This window comes from Dermacentor silvarum, chromosome 1 (assembly GCF_013339745.2).
Source record: "Dermacentor silvarum isolate Dsil-2018 chromosome 1, BIME_Dsil_1.4, whole genome shotgun sequence".
Classification (NCBI taxonomy): domain Eukaryota; kingdom Metazoa; phylum Arthropoda; class Arachnida; order Ixodida; family Ixodidae; genus Dermacentor; species Dermacentor silvarum.
This window is the reverse complement of record NC_051154.1, coordinates 49,493,525-49,510,193: the sequence shown is the minus strand read 5'-3', so window position 1 is coordinate 49,510,193 and position 16,669 is coordinate 49,493,525. Positions and strand designations below refer to the sequence as shown.

The following is a 16,669-nucleotide window of genomic DNA, read 5'->3' as shown; positions in this document are numbered from 1 at the left end:
TCTGTCGCCTTTGGTTAGGAGTTGCCTTCACAAAGGCATACTCTACATTAATTGGAGTGACCGACAATGCAGCATGCGAGGTCTGCGGCACCGACGAAACTATTGACCACCTGCTGTGCCACTGTCCACGATATGCCCAAGAAAGACAAGAACTTGCTAACGCGCTAAAAAAAAAACTGGACAATCAGACGCTTTCCGTGCAGGTGCTGCTGGAACACCGCCCCCATCGCTCGTCGGCCCATAAAGCGGTGAAGGCACTTTTGTGCTTTTTGAGGACGACGGCCTTGTGTCAACGTCCGTGACTATTAGTGCACTAACATACGCGTCAGCGAACTAACCGCTCATTTCCCTTCTTTCCTTCCCTCCCCTCTCTCCCTGTCATCTTTGTGTTCCCTCTTCTCATTCCCTCGGTGTAAGGTAGCCAACCGGACGTTATTCTGGTTAACCTCCCTGCCTTCTGCCTTTCTCTTGCTTCCTTCCTTCATCATCCTGCATAGCGGAGGTGTCGGAATAACTGTTAATTTATGGGTTGATACATCGCGAAATCATCTGCAAAATAAGCGGATACTAGACGAGACACTGAGCGGGATGTCATTGATATAAAGAAGAAAAAGAAGAGGCATGGGACAGAACCCCGTGGAACGCCTGAAAGTACAGGGAAAAGGGAGAATGAGCGCGAATTGTCAAAAACGAACTAGTAACGATCAGTTTACAACCAACGAATCCGGTTAACAACGGTGGGGTGAAGTTTGAGAGAGCTTGTGCAGAAGGCGACTGTGTGACACACTCTATCAAAAGCTTCCTTTCTTTTTTTCAATATCGAAGAAAACGACATTTGTGAGTGTGATGCGGTCAAGATCATATGCTGGAGATCGCGCAGAAAAAGTGCCAGTGCAGTGTCATGTACTCACGTGAGTGCCTTTCTGGAAACCAAGCTGATTGGGGTGAAAGAATATGTCTGAATAGAGAAAAGTGGCAACATGACAGTATATAGCTACCGACAGGCCAGTCGAAGGGAACACACCAAACGAAACAACTTTATTGGGATCATAGGTTTGAAGGGTGGGGCCCTATAGTCCAGGACGCCGTGGCGATGTTGCCGGCCCGCCGGCGCCGGAGAAGCATCTGCTGAACCTGCGGGTGTCTGTATCTGCTGAAAGATATGGCAAGATGAGACTGCATATGGCCTTTAGTGTGTTTTCACACTTTGCAATTAATGGCGTCTATACTAAAAAAAAGATGGATTTCTAATGAGCCGATTACCTTGGCAATAATATAGTGGGCCCACATGCACTGAATACCTTCCATGTAGGGGATGAGTTAAATGGTGGAAAACAGGGAAGGGCTCATTAGTCTCCTTAACAAAAAGGAATAAAATGTAGTGTTTAGGGCCTAAGCTACTTCAGATTCAGAAGTAAACCAGCGTTGTCGCATATAGAACAACCTGATTCGCGAGGATAGTTAGTTGGCCATAAATATTTAGAAAAGCTATGCAGCATATATATAGATGGAAGTGTTGACGCGTAACACGTGTTTTGTTTGTGGAGCCTATAATGATTTTTAGCAGCATCAGAATATTTTTTTTTTCGTGCGAGTGTCGAATTGGACAAGTTGGAACTGCAAAATAAAGGTGTGTGTTTTTTTTTTTTGTTTTTTTTTTTTAATCGCTTCAGCGTACTGTAGAACGAAGGGGATTGTTTGCGTTAAGCTATTAAGTTAGTGGCATGTAAAGTAAACTCGAATTTAAAAAGTAACCAGTTTGATTCTGAAGAACGGAGATGAAAGTTAGAGGCAAAGTTGTAAAACTGCTCCATATGCTATCATAAGCACCTCTGTTGTAAACTGTGTTTTCTTAGATCTTTGGTTTTTCGGCAGGGTATACAAGTAACAGTAGCATGCAGTACCTTGCGACCGCAGAAACCATGCAGATATGTTATAGGAGAAAAGTGCTCAGAGTGTGATGTTAGTATATTGATAAGCTTAGACAATTCCAAAGTAATACATCTGTTGATGAAATGGTTGGTAGTGTTATTTTTGTTAGAACAGATGCTAGATAGGTCCAGTCGGTTGAAGGAAAGTTGAAATCACCAGAAAACAGGACACGATAGTGTTCGGATAGGCCGAAGCGATAGCACACGATGCCTCATAAAATGAATGTATGACTGAAGCATGCGCGGGGAAGGTGCCATGCAACATGGCCAAAGCACTTCATGAAGGGACAATATGTTCACTTGTGTACAAGTGAGTTGACGATGCGTTTCAATTTGTAAGCCACCGCACATGCACTGTCGGTTCAATCTTTACGGAAGATACCAAGCCTTTGAAGAATGGTATGATTTCGGAATCGATGATGGATCAATGTAATAAAGTTTCAGGCAGTAATACAACGTTGTTCGATGATAAACTGAGGAGGCTGCCAGCGCTTATCGCTTGGGAATAACGCTACTAATGTTGATAAATAAGAATGGCAACGAAACGCGCCTACGTTGGATGGTTTTCCTATGTAGTTTCGCCGAATGCTGCGAGTTTCGTTCTACAGTCTCATTAGAAATATCAAAGGCGGTTTGAATCACGAATAGATCGGGTTTCCCAGAGCTGAACAGTTTATCGCGGTAAAATTAATTAACGTAAATGAAGCCACGGGGCAACACCTTGCTCTGGTGCAAGCATGATTCGAGCAGTCAGGACGCTTAGCAAACCACCGGCGACGGTTCAAGTCCAGCATGTTGTATATTTTGATGGAAACTTGCTACATGTGCTTGTTGGTGTACCATGTAGTGTCTCCTGTTCTGTCGAACAGATCAATATGCACATAACTGTTGCTGACCTTCAAACAGCAGCAAGCGTCAGCACCCAGAAGCGATCACACTATCAGTCATGGTGCGAACGCTAGCCCACCTATTTACATTTATTCGCTTATTAGTTCATGGCATCATTGTTCAAGGGCCACGTTTCTGAGTTATTGCGTGTAAAGTGAATGGACACACGTTGCAACAGTTCATCGTAGCTTGCGAGTTCAGTTGTGCTCGAAAACGGCTGCGCGGCAAAACTACGTCGTGCGCCGCGTACGTGTATTCGGCACAGCACCTTCCTTCCTTCGTGAAGTACACGGTGCACGCGACGAAGCCTCCTATGCCGAAACTACCCGAAACCGAAAAACGCGACATACGGAGGGGCGCTGTTGACCGGCGTTTTCGCAGCGCCACCTGAGCAGGGCCACAGACCTGCGTAAATAAAGCGCACCGCCGAAGAGGTTCCCCTCGTTAGAGCTTTCTTGCTGCTGCCCAGTAGCGCACCCAGGATCTCTGCCGGGGGGGGTGACAGTTTGCCAATACCATCTAAAGAGCACTAATTTCAACTTCCTCACGTGAAATTGTAAAAAAAAAATGCACTGTCAGCGAGTTTGCAGACGATTGCGCGCCTTACATCTTAGTTGCAGTACTCGGCCTCAAGGGGGGGGGGGGGGGGGGGGGGTTACAACCCCCAAACCCCCCCCCCCGTCGGTGCGCCACTGCTGCTGCCTATTTTCCTCAGTCACTTGGGCTACTAGTGCGTGTGTATTATAAATAATTAAATTTTGGGGTCTTATGTGCCAAAACCACCATCTGATTATGAGGCACGCCGTATAATAAGATTACTGCGGGTTAAATTTGACCACCGGGTCAAAATTAACCCATTGATTGGTTCCCACGGTACGTGGGATCTGCATGACTGCTTTTTTTTTTCGGGAACCTCCGCAAACATGTTGTCAGCCAGATTAGTAATAATCATAATAATAACCTTATTTAGGTCAATATGCAAGGTTGTTATACAACGTCTGGATCCTTAGCCAAAGGCGAATTAATTATGGTTCCATGCAAATATATAAAGGAATAAACGATACAGACATGGGCGCAATCAGATTTTGTTTTGGGTTAAAACTCACCAACTTTGTGAAAAAAAAAAAAAGGTAATATCAGTGTGCGCCGGAGAACATTGGTGTGTGGTAAAGTGCGCGATCAAGAACTAGCGATGCCATCTTTTCTTACTTTTACGGACGATATATTTTTACGAAATCACCGTATTGTGACTTAAAAGAAATGTGTACTCGAGAAAACACTGCGTTATTGTGCGAGTAAAAAGAGATGGTACTTTCTAAGCCCATCCCGTCGGTGCTGTGCGTTCGTAAAATAGCAATATTAGAAATTTTCAATCGCAGCAATCTAGATAAAAGCGGCACTCCTATGACATTTGCAGAGAGATCCAACCGGTGTGCTGAATTAACGTTTTTTACAGCGAAAGCTCTACTACTTCAGGTACAAACCAAGAAAACGCCTGGCTCCGTAAACTTTACCCTCACGCTCAGCCAAGGTCAAACTGGGACTTAGCCTACCACTACCGGCGGCTGCTGCGTACGCCGCGTGGGCGCCCATATCTTGAAAGCGATCTGCGCTGTGGACAAAGTGCGCAGAGTGCTGGTAGCTTCGTATGCGCTGTGCTTGCGTTGTTCGCGTTGAAGCGAGACACAGCATGAAGGTCACTTCGCTCGCTGCTGCTGCCGCGCCGAGCAGCGTCTGTGTGTTGTCTAACTTGTCTTGAGGTGCAATCCGCCTTTTGCATATCCCGAGTGCGCATGCGCTGTACCCTAGCGGCGAGCGCCGGAAGCGTTTTGTACGGCGTCGGCGGTTCGTGCAGCTGACGACGCACGCGTATACATGCAGCATAGTCGTCGAGGACGCAAACTCTTTATTGTCGGCGCTGTGCCGGTCGACGACGCGGTATTTGCGCTGTGTTTCGGTAGAAACTTCAGCTGTTCGCAGTGATATTCGGTTAACGTCCGGTACATCACAATTTATGCCGACACGACCCCGATGTCAGTCAGAAGTCGACCTCACGCCGGCGCCAACGCTCGGCTGGCTGTAGTTGTGATACTGTGCCAGTGGGAGACCTGTATTGTCATACAAGTATGACGAAGAAGCGACCGACGACAGCGAGTGATCGTAGTGTGATAAGCTTTCGTGCCGACGACGCCGACAAAAACAGTGTGCTGATCGCCGTGCGAGCGTCCGCCGAGTGAGAACATCGCACCGACAACGTGAATATCGCCGCAAATGCGCTCGTGCATGTATTTATTGACGCTCAAATTGAGTTGAAACGTGCTTCCGACGCTGATATGCACGATTTCCAGCCCTTTATACAGCCCTCCAGATCAAGTTTGAGGCGGTGTCGATCTCGTTCAGGCAGCTTCATTAGGCCTAACACAGCCTACGAGTTCGTCTGCTACCGGCGGACCTGAAATATAGGATTTGCTAAGCAAGTACGACGAAGGAAACTGCTTATATAGTTCCGTACTGACCTTACCGACTTGAAGTGAACCACTCTTTAGCGTAGTACGATCCACACACAGAGAGTTGGAAGCGGCGACACGGCGCAGTGCTAATAGCGCGGTACAGGCACCGTTCTTGAACGAAGGCTGTCGGTCGCAGTCGCCGGCGCTTCCATGAACGAAGTGCAACTACGGAGAGTGCATTTTGATGCTGCCAGATTTAGTAGTTACTGAAAACACAGTTTGCCTCTTATGCTAAACAGGCAACAAGTGATGGCCCTTTCGATACTGCATCGTAAGCAACAACACCGCTCGTTGCCACGCGAGTACGGCGGGCGTCGGCATTTTCGCGTGCCAGTGCGGCTAGGTGGTCGTTGTCGCCGTTTTCGATGTGCCTGGGACGTTCATGCCTTCTCGTCTGAGTGTGATCGCTTCTGATATGTGCATGAGAAGTGTTCATATATGCTTTGAACATTTCCTCATTATTTCGTGTGAGTGGTGCACGGTTTCTACTGTACTTGAAGCGAACAGCGAGCGGTGGCCGTACGCGTGCCGATGTAAACAAATGCGCCGTTCTTGCGTTGCATAAATACTCTGGGCGCAGTGTCGCCCCTTCAAGGAGTATGACCACTGTGGTCAAGACTCAGCTATAACATCAGTTTTTATCATCCTCTTAGCGTACGTTCAGTGCAGGTCTAACAGTGGCAAATGCATGAACTCTGCTGCTATATATACGATACGGCTAACCTCCGCTGAGCGAAATCGACCCCAGCTTAAACTTGATGTGGGCGGCTGGCGAGTGCTCACGTTCGTGCATTTCAACTTCCGAAGCATGTTTGGACTCATATTCGGTACGAATAAATATGAGTAACATGAATACAAGCGTAGGCGGTGTGTCAATCGCGTTACGGTGCGATGTATTCGTTCAGAGGCACATCGCACGGTGACTGGTTTTGTCGGCGTAGCTGCACGAAATCGCGTCATATTTCGACGACTTGCGGTTATAAGTCACACCAGAGTCATTGCCGGCCTAGGCATCCTGTCCAACAAGTGGCCACTCACACAAAACGAAAATTACAACGACTGACAAATGCACAAACCCATTTCAGCTCGCTTCTTGCAGCGTGCTCCTGCGTCCCGCGGGGCCCCGACGCCGTACATACTGTTTCTCGCGGAGCCCGCTAAGGTGGCGCCACAGCGCAATGCAAAATAAAATGCAAAATAAATGCAAAAGGCGGATTGTAAATGCGGTAGTTGCTGACGGCGCCGAGCAGCGTCTGCGTCCTTTCCCAAAGCAAAGCCACCGTGGTTGCTTAGTGGCTATGGTGTTGGGCTGCTAGGCACGAGGTAGCGGGATCGAATCCCGGCCACGGCGGCCGCATTTCAATGGAGGGCGAAAACACCCGTGTACTTAGATTGACGTGCACGTTAAAGAACCCCAGGTGACTTAAATTATTCCGGAGTCTCCCACTACGGCGTGCCTCATAATCAGATCGCGGATCTGGCACGTTAAATCCCATAATTTAAATTTTTCCCCCAACGCAAGCAAAACCGTGCTATCGCTCGACAAACTTAACTGCATTTTTTTTTTTTTTTTTTTTTTTTTTTGCCACCAGCGCACGCACAGCCGGCGCGGCAGGTGGGCGGGGCACTCTCGCACTGTCGTCACCGTGTTTGCAAACAGGGAGAGATCTACAGCGACACGGTTATCGTATGGCCTTCAACCACCGCTCGGCGTGTGACACCACGCGACTGCCACCTCCGCTTTCGGTGACGTGTTGAGCATCCTTCTTCGCGTCCGAAGCCGCGCTGCGCTTGATGCGCGTTTTGAACGGATCGTAAAAAAAGTGCTGTATATTAATTATTTGTGGCGTTCTCGAAGGATTGAGGCTTCGTACTGAAATGCTGGTGTCGATTGCTGCCTAAAAAAAATGAACAAGCGGGACACAACATTTTCGTACATCCAACGTGCACTTTGGAATCTATATGTGAAGCCATATCACTTCACATTACTCCGAAATGTAGGTTGGATATGCATATTATCTTTTACCCACAAAAACGAGACACCGCCAGAAAATCAACCAAGCCTTCACCACAAAAGATAAGCTTGAGAGGAACAAGTGTGTTTTTACCAGACAGCTGGCAAGTAAGCTTGTTTATGTCTGTTGCAAGAACTTATCATCTCTGATTTGTTAGCAATTCTTCGACTTCACAATTGTGAACTATTCGGTCGCCAGTGCACATTTTTATTTCCAATCTAGACGAGTTCGTATCCATTAGTTTGTTTAAAACAGTTCAAAGAAAAAAATAGTGCTCTGCATGTGTATTGTCAGGAAGTCAGAAGATATGGCTACTTGTCTGATACATAGCAGAGGCGGTTCTGATTTTTCGAGTATATATTACTGGCTTGACAAGCTCTTTAGGACAGCTCTGTGAATACTCGTACATCGCTGCCAACCAACTTGTGTTGGTGCAGCGATGCTGTGCTGGGGCCCTGTTCGAACTGGTCGGAGCATTTTTTTCTTCCCAACTCGACTGTAATTTGACTAGCGGATATACCAGAAGCTAGGCAGGCATGGGAAACCATCTAGTCAAGCTTCTAATGGCGCACTTCACAGAGCGTGACGCTGATACCTCAAGGCGATGACGGCACTTTCTCAACCAAAATGGACACCAATCACAGCAGCTGCTGACTGTTTGTGCTCTATTCACAGGTACAGCTTGATAAGCTCATCGCTAACCGCTGATGGCGTTAAAATTCCCAGGTCCGTGAACAGCAGAGTAATGTACGCAGGTGGCGTGTAGTCGACCATGGGGTGCTCCTTGGAAAGGTCAGTTTTGCCATTACGCTTGTCCGACGGGTACTTCTGCTCATCAGGCAGATCTTTCTGGTTCAAGGGGTACTTTCTGGCAAACTTGAAGCTCTCGGCTAGCACGTAAATAGGAATGTTCTTTGCCTTGGCACACATGGCCATCGTGTAGGTGCCAATTTTGTTGATGATGCCACCGCTCTCAACTACGCCCTCTGCTCCCAGAAGAACCACGTCCACTTTTTCCAAAACATAGCCAACTGCGGCGTCGACTAATAGAGTCACACTGATGCCTCTCTCTTTAAGCGCTTCGTACAGTTGCCGGCCGCTGTAATCGGGCGCCGATTCGGTCACGTACACAGTGAAGTGCTTGTGGTCCTCTGCCGCAGCGAACAGCGTGTCACGCACAACACGCGAGAAGGAATGCGTCAGGATCGTCGAGCGGTCCTGTACAAAGGGGGCTGCAAGCGCAGCAATTTTGCAGCGTGCCGCACGCATTTTCTCCAAGAACGTTCGGCCTCGAGTAGACATATTTTTCTTGCACTCATCAATGGTCCCATCAAGCGCGGTGAGCGTAGCAAAACGTACAAATAATTCGCACGCCGACCTGACGCAGGTGATCGAACACTTCGCAGTACAAATATCACTGATAACATGCTGAAGATTTTCTTCCATGCCTTGGATGGTCGTGTAGTCGTCCTTCTCGATGAATTCAAGCAGCAGCTGCAATGAAGCCACTGCAGGCGACAGGTCGGAGTTCTCACGAAGCATGGCCTCCAAGTTCGTGTTGATAGAATCAGCGTTCACGCCTTCCATTTGGTCTACTCACAGAAACGTGGCACCAGAAGCAATCCCACAGAGCATGCTGCAACAACCGGAACCGCGCGAAACAGCGGCTGTCGGAAGCACGAGCTGAATTGCAGAAAATGGACTGCAGAGGGCAGCACGGTTTGTAGTTGACAGTATTGACTACAGATGGTGCCACGTGCTCGTAGTGACGCAAATATAAGCATACCCACCGGAAACCCGTTATTGCATCAAACGGCAAACCTATGGGCAAACATTGAAACCAGAAGGAGGTTGTTTACGATAGTCCAAAGGCCAGTGCCCGTGCAACAACACGCCGGTGTTACTGGTGATACACGGGCACCTTTAATCGCGATTGAGCCCGATCGGGATCAAGTTTCTCGACTGCGATTGTCCCCCTTCCGCTGCTTTCGCAAAGGAGCCAATCGCGATCGAGAGATTCGATCCCGATCGGGCTCGATCGCGATCGAAAGTTCACCGTGTGCCACCCGTACTGCCGAAGCCAGATTAGGTTCTTTAATAACGTGGAATTATAGAAAATTTTACGATCACAATGAATCGTGCATAGCGGATAGAAGGCTTTTGCTGGAATGAAGGGAAAGAAACGCGCTTTTTTTATGACGTATTTCATTACGTAAGACACAGCCGAAAAGTAAAAAGAACAAGGTTTGTTTAGTGGTATCTATTAGCAAGAATGGTGATCATCATAGATACTGGAGATGCATTTCTAAATCCTTTCATCAGCGGCCTTTTGCATGCGTGATGCACCTTCACCATTCTTTTCTTTCGTCGTACGCGCTTGTGCTCAACCAAAGACGGTAATTACGAAGCTGCTGACGAAGGACTTCAGGTTAGACAGAGCCAAATCACTGTGGGCCGATTACACAGAAATATTTTGTATATAGTAGACTCGCAAGCAGGTGTCCAACGTCATTTGTCAACAATAAAAGACTGACTTTCTTCTGGAACTCTTTCCTAACACTATGCAACACACTTCCGTTGCTCAATACAAATATGCATCGGGCATATTCGTTAATGCCATACTATTTCTGTCTGCATGGTTTGTGCTGGCGGCAGCCATGAGAGTTGGTCGTTTCTGACCCAACACGTCACTTGCTCCATGCCCATGAAATAACTGCACGATACCTGGAGAAAAAGAAGAAAGAAAGCAATTGTCGCTCCGTGATGGAACAAAGATACGATATCGTGAGTGATTAAGAGTCTACTTAAAACTGAAATTAAAGCTTAAGAGACGGGAAGAACAAAAACAACGCTATAACTAGCGAGTTTATGGCATGTGCATCGATCAATTGCACGTGCGCTCTTTAGTATAAAGTACCTAACGAGTGGAGCGCGCAACACGTGCTCCATCTCACACACACACACACACACACACACACACACACACACACACACACACACACACACACACACATATATATATATATATATATATATATATATAAAGAAAGTCTGAGAGATAAAAAGCTCAACTTCGCGGTTATCTTTGGTTTATTTACATTTACCCAACGGTTCGGTCGGTGGACCGACCTTCTTCAAGGGGGAGTTCGGTCCACCGACCGAAACTGTTAGGCAAATAAACCGAAGATAACCGCGAAGTTGTGCTTCTCATCTTAATTGTGCTATCTGCCACAGCCAACTTTAATTTTTTTTTTTTAAGTGTTCGCTGAAACACCCTGTATATACGGCAGAATTCTGAGGCAACTCTAGTCTTTGAACTGACGTAAATAACTGATATCTATATTCGACATATTAACAATATTTCTCCGATTAAGTAATTCATTATGAAAATTGGTGAAACTACCTACGTCACGGCACCAATTGCAATTTACAAATTGAAGCCGGTGAGTTCGCAAGGCGTATCCACTATAGGAACAAATTCTCAGGATGACACCAGTTCCTAGATATTAATTCCCAAGAATGCGACCAGATACATTGGCGTACCAATTAATTTTTTTCTTCAATGCATAAAACGTCGCTTTCCTAAAGGTGTAAGTGGAACAGCACATTAACAGTAGTATGTTTTTGCCTCAACCATGACGGCGCCTGTCTCAAAACCGGCGCCATAATCAGAATTCTCTTGCAAGTCGATATGCCTTGCAAATTCACCGGTTACAATTTACAAATCGCAATGCGCCGTAAACTGATTAGTTAAAAACGTGAAAAGCAAATGTTTCTTAATGCCACCTTAATTTGACCACCTGGGGTTCAACCAACAATGCACGGGCGTTTTTGCATTTCGCCCCCATCGAGATGCGGCCCCCGCGATTTGGTCCCGCGTCCTCGGGCTTAGCATGCAACGCCATATCAGCGTCATCTCGGCGGGTATGAAACAGCTATCGAAAAAGCACCTGGTATACTGGAATGCGGTCGGGGTTTCTACCATGCGACCTCGAACTCCGTAGCAGAAATCCGTAGTTACTGAGCCACCGCAAACACAACGCGGATTGTATAAGACGCAACGGCTGAGCGAGTGAGAGATAAGAATAAAGGCAGCGATGTTAACCATTCAAGAGTCCGGTTGGCTACCTTTCGCTGGGGAAAGGGAAACGGGGGACAGCAAGAGGAGATAGAGGCTCTCCTAATTAAGTGCCCAAACAATTTGCTGCAGAGCGCATGTGCTTCAGAAAAAAAAATAATAATAAGCAAAAAAATAATAATAATAGGACGCATGTAAATAACAATCTGCATCTGAGAAATGAGCGCAGTCACTCAGGGCAGCATCAGCGTGGCGAAGGTATTTGGTGACAGATTTAAAAAGCAGGGGACTTGCCTTCATGTGCTGGTATCAACGAAGTATGAGTACAACTTGTTCGGTGATTGTCACTTGAGTTATACATGTCTTATTGTTGTCCCATGGCAATTTCACTACTCTATACGAGTTCGTAACGAAGAGGGGAAGTTATCACCTGCTTTATCTGCGTCGAGACTCAAGGTTCTCTGCGGCAATAGGCTCAGGGTAGCGGCACCCAAGTCGTCGCATGTGCGAGATAAAGAAAAAAAATGAAATATATATATATATATATATATATATATATATATATATATATAAAGAAGGAGAGGCTGCTTATGTTTGAGTCTGCCTGGTGTGGTCAAATGGCTGCTGCGACTCTTTCATTTATCATCACCCCAGTGTCGCTGAAACCAACAGGTATAAAGCGGAGAGGTAAATGAGACGGCATTCCTAAGACAACGGTCGCATTACGCGCCAAACTTTTCCTTGCTGAAGCTTGCGAATGCTTGTACCCGCGCGTTCGCGCGCTGTCAATGTTTATTCAGTCCGAGCACGAGCAGGTGTACTACATTTGCAGACGTTAGTTATTCTTGCCTAGCGATAAGTAGTCCGAGTTGTGTTCGTGAAAGTTAATCGGTGTTCCTCCGATCTCGCTTTCTCCGCTCGCTTATTGTCCTGGCGCTGCGGTCACTGTGAAAATTGTCGTTTTGTTTGGAAAGCGCTTCAGCGAAAGGTGCCTTATACTAGTATACAGTTTCGAAGCGCTGTGTCTACCTGTTCAAAGCGTGCCGCTTTCTGTCGCTCGAAGCCAGGCCGTCAGCCACCTGCTGTGCGGCTGTTCGGAGAAACATTCAGTCCTCCTCCATGTGCAGAGGACTGAGTAGCTAGTCACAAAGCGTCGGCGTTGCGAAAAGCTCGCAACGAGCGACATTCTTTAAGCACATCCACGGCGAGTCTATCATCTCCCGGCTTCTCTCTGTCTCGCTCTCTTTTCATGCGCGGGAAAATCAGTCTTAGAGACCCCCGTTGAACCTATTATGCGAATTTGTTTATTTTTTCACCCGTTGAACTTATTTATTTATTTATTTACGTTCGTTTCTTCGCGTGGTTTGCCTTAAGTTGTGTGGAACTTAGAACTCCGTTTCAACTGCTCCCAGTAAGTATCCATCCGTTGATGCATGAATAATCTTATATATATATATCCTTTTAAGGTGGACATTGTGCGACCACGCTCCGAAAGAAACCATTATTATTTTATATGTAGAGGCTTTCTAAGAACGCCCACATAAGGCATACCTATTGTGTAGTACATTGCAGGTGGTACTTTGTCTTTAGTCGACATTCTTAAACTACAAAGTGCCCAAAGTAGGCAAAGAATGCTAATGACGTTAAGAATTAAATAATGGGGTTTTACAATTAAAAACAAATTTTCTGTGGTTTTACGTGCCAGAACCACGATCTGATTATGAGGGATGCCGAAGTGGAACCCCGGCTTAATTTTTATCACCTCGGGTTCTTTAACGTGCGCCTAAATTTAAGTACACGAGTGCTTTTGCATTTCGTCCTCATCGAAATGCAGCCAGGATTGAGCCCGCGACCTTCAGCTTAGCAACGCAACGCCATAGCCGCTGGGCTACCGTGGCGGGGCAATCTTAAGCCAACACCCCCAGCTGGCGTAGCTAACATAAACTCAGAAGTGGTCAAAAATACTAAGGAAATTAGTGCTGCTCATTTGTGTTTACTGTTCTCGCATGTCACTTTCCACTGGCATCATATACACCACATGAATGGGAAGTTGGGGAGGGTTGTTCCCATCTACAAGTGGTGACAAGGAATTCCCCACTTAATTATTGTTCCACCTCAATTATTGTTCCACCTCATCAACAAGCGTACCTTGTAAAATCGTGGAACATGACACTTGTACAGAAAATATGAAGTTCTTAGACTCAAATAGTTTTCCTTGTCTTTGTTTTTTTCACCCTTGACAGCATGTATTTCACCAAGGCTTTTCCTGCGAAACTCAATTGGCAGTGTTCCTTTATGATCTTAACACTAATCTATAGATTAGTGTTAAGATCGCAGTATTTCTAGACTTCGCGAAGGCATTTTATAAGGTATACCAGACCAACAATTATTACTAAAGCTATTTCTCTGGCGAATGGGCACCCCGACATCTTGCGATGGACTGAAGCATACCTTAGTAACTTCTCACAGTTTGTCTTTATTAACGACAGCACACCTCATTCCCGACTGGCAACTCTGGCCTCGCACAAGGATCTGTTTTCAGGCCTACCCTGTCCTTAATATATATTAACGACTTACCACTGCATGTATCCTGTAATATTCGCATGTTTGTGGATGACTGCGTCGTTTACCGAACAGTTGCTAGCATGTCTGACCAAATCTCTCTTCAACAAGCTGATAGTGACGTACCGTTTACAATAGTGCGATTGCTGGCTAATGACGCTTAACCAAAATAAATGCCAACTAGTTGTATTCTCCCGCCAACGTATAACCCACTCACTCACCCACACACAATAAATAAAAAATTAAAAAATTATGGGGTTTTACGTGCCAAAACCACGATCTGATTATGAGGCACGCCGTAGTGGGGGACTCCGGAAATTTGGACCACCTGGGGTTCGTCAACGTGCACCTAAATCTGAGTACACGGGTGTTTTCGCCGCCATCGAAATGCGGCGAAAACAGAAGAACATGCGCGGTGATGTTCACACGCACATGTTCTTCTTGTTTCTGCTCTATAAAAAGGAGGGATGCAATAAAACGATGTCAATTGAGAGTAGCGCCTTGTCCTGTCGTCTTTCACGTGTCCGTTGTTTTTGCGCTAATCAAGTAGTTACAAATGAGAAAACACGTTTAAAGAAACACTAGTCAATACAAAACAGCCAATTCATCAAAAAGAAGCATCACATTCGTGGTAACACATGTCCACAGCGTGTTCAAAAGCACAGACGTCATCTGAAGCAACGACAGACTCGAGCAGGTGGTTCCGTGATTCAAGTCCATATGAAGAAATGGGAATCCATATGTGTCGCTCTAGGTAATATATATGGTTGGAAAACATAATCGGGCTTTATTCGCGGGTTCCGTTACGGCGTGTAGATATTTACGTTTAGCAATGTTCATTTGACCTTTGATTATTTGAAACAGGGTTTTTATTGGATATTTCTGTATGCGAATTTTAGACAGATTTAGCTACAAAACTTTAACATTTGGGTTAAGTCCTACGATACCTGGAACGTATAAAACGCGTTGCTATAATCTCTGAAATATTCTTAACTTCCATTTAAGTGACCTTTGGACTCCAGATTACCGAGGCGTATTCTAACACCGGACTGATAAATGTGTTTTATACAATAAGCCTGATATGCCGTGTTCCTATGAAACCACAATTTTTGATAAGCAGTCTTACTTACATTATCTATATGATCATTATAGGTTAAGTAGTGGCTTATTGTAACACCTAAGTACCTAAATCGGCATGTATTAATGAAGAGGTGGTTGCCTATGCAGTACGGGAAAGTCTTAATTGTCTTTCTTTTAGGTATCTGAGCACAGGTTGACCTTGTATAATTAATCTCCATGTTCCATTTCTCACACCATATGCTTAAATTCTGTAAACATTTATTCATTTTAAGCTGGGCCTCCGCACAAGCACCATGCAGGAGGGTAAGTTATATAGGCCGTCATCAGCAAAACGTTTAAGCTGTACGTTAGGTTCTGCAATTGTAGAAATATCATTAATATGTAAAAGGAATAACAATGGATCCAGTACGGAGCCTTGAGGAACTGTAGAATATACTTCTAACTTGCATGACTTATACCAAGCTGTGTTCACTACCTGTGCGCGGTCAGTCGGGTACGCTACTAACCACTTTAATAGGGTTGCATTAATTCCCGCTGTCTTTATTTGAAAATTAATTTGTTGTGTGACAAGTTATCAAGTGCTTTTGCAGTCTAATATGTTACATCGATCTGTTGCCTTTCATCGGCAGCTTGTGAAAAATCGTGGAAATTTGCTATGAGCTGTGATACGGCAGGTACACTGACCGCTTCTGAATCCATGTTGATATTTATAAAGTTCGTTATTTTGTTCATTGTGACGCAGAATGTGTTTTGCTTTTATGTGTTCAAAACTTTGCAAGTTACTTGTGTGAGTGACACAGGGCGATAATTGTTAGCAAGCGTTCTATTGCCTTCCTTAAATACCGGTAAAATCACTGCACTGTGCCAATCTTCCGGCAGCGAATGCGTCTGCAAATATTCCTGAAATATAAATATTAGGTAATGCGACATCCACGTGCACTTGGCATACTTACTGAGAAAAACAGCCGGTAGTTCATCGGGACCACCAGCCTTCTTGGCGTTTAACAGCTGCTAAATTACCCCCTGCTGTATAATTGGTTCGGACAATGAATATTTTAAGATGTCGTCTATCTCCCTGCCGTGTTCTAACGTGAAAACAAACTGAAAGTAGTAGTTCAAATGATCCACTATTCACGTGTTTTTTTTTTCTCTCTCTCTCTAAGAACACTCGTTCCGCTCTGTATTTCCTGAATTTTTTTCTTTCCTATATCACTGAAGTATTGGCAAACGTTTTGTGAGGAAGTATAAAGCAAATGCCGGCTAGCTTTCGGTCAAACAATTGTTTTTTGAAATGAAAGAGGGCATGACTTCAGTTCTCTCCGTAATTCCGATAATTCAGCTGAGTTGATGTTTCTCTTACGTAGACTTTCGATTCTTCTGTTATTGTGTATTATGTCCCTATATTGATCCAAGGACTACGCACTTTCGTCTTCTTTGTGCATGTTGGGATATAACTTTATATGATGTGCTTCATAATTTTTAAAAATATATTGCCACAACTCTTCCGCTGATCTATTACCAGAGCTTAGCTCAAACGTATAAAGCTGTGACTCCAAAAAATCAAGACTGGCAATATCATCGGCTCGCCGATAGTCCTTAATTCCT

General features: G+C 45.4%; 1 protein-coding gene across 1 annotated transcript; it reads right to left on the bottom strand.

Moving 5' to 3' along the window:
• Positions 1 to 6,899: 6,899 nt before the first annotated feature.
• On the bottom strand, positions 6,900 to 9,006 carry LOC119462521 (translation initiation factor eIF-2B subunit alpha). The gene has a single exon (XM_037723867.2). The coding sequence runs from the start codon at positions 8,929 to 8,931 to the stop codon at positions 8,014 to 8,016; it is 918 nt and encodes a 305-aa protein (XP_037579795.1). The 5' UTR covers positions 8,932 to 9,006; the 3' UTR covers positions 6,900 to 8,013.
• Between the last annotated feature and the right edge of the window lie 7,663 nt (positions 9,007 to 16,669).

Coding starts and splice junctions, on each gene's coding strand:
- LOC119462521 (XM_037723867.2), bottom strand. CDS start 8,931: ATGGAAGGCGTGAACGCTGATTCTATCAACACGAACTTGGAGGCCATG.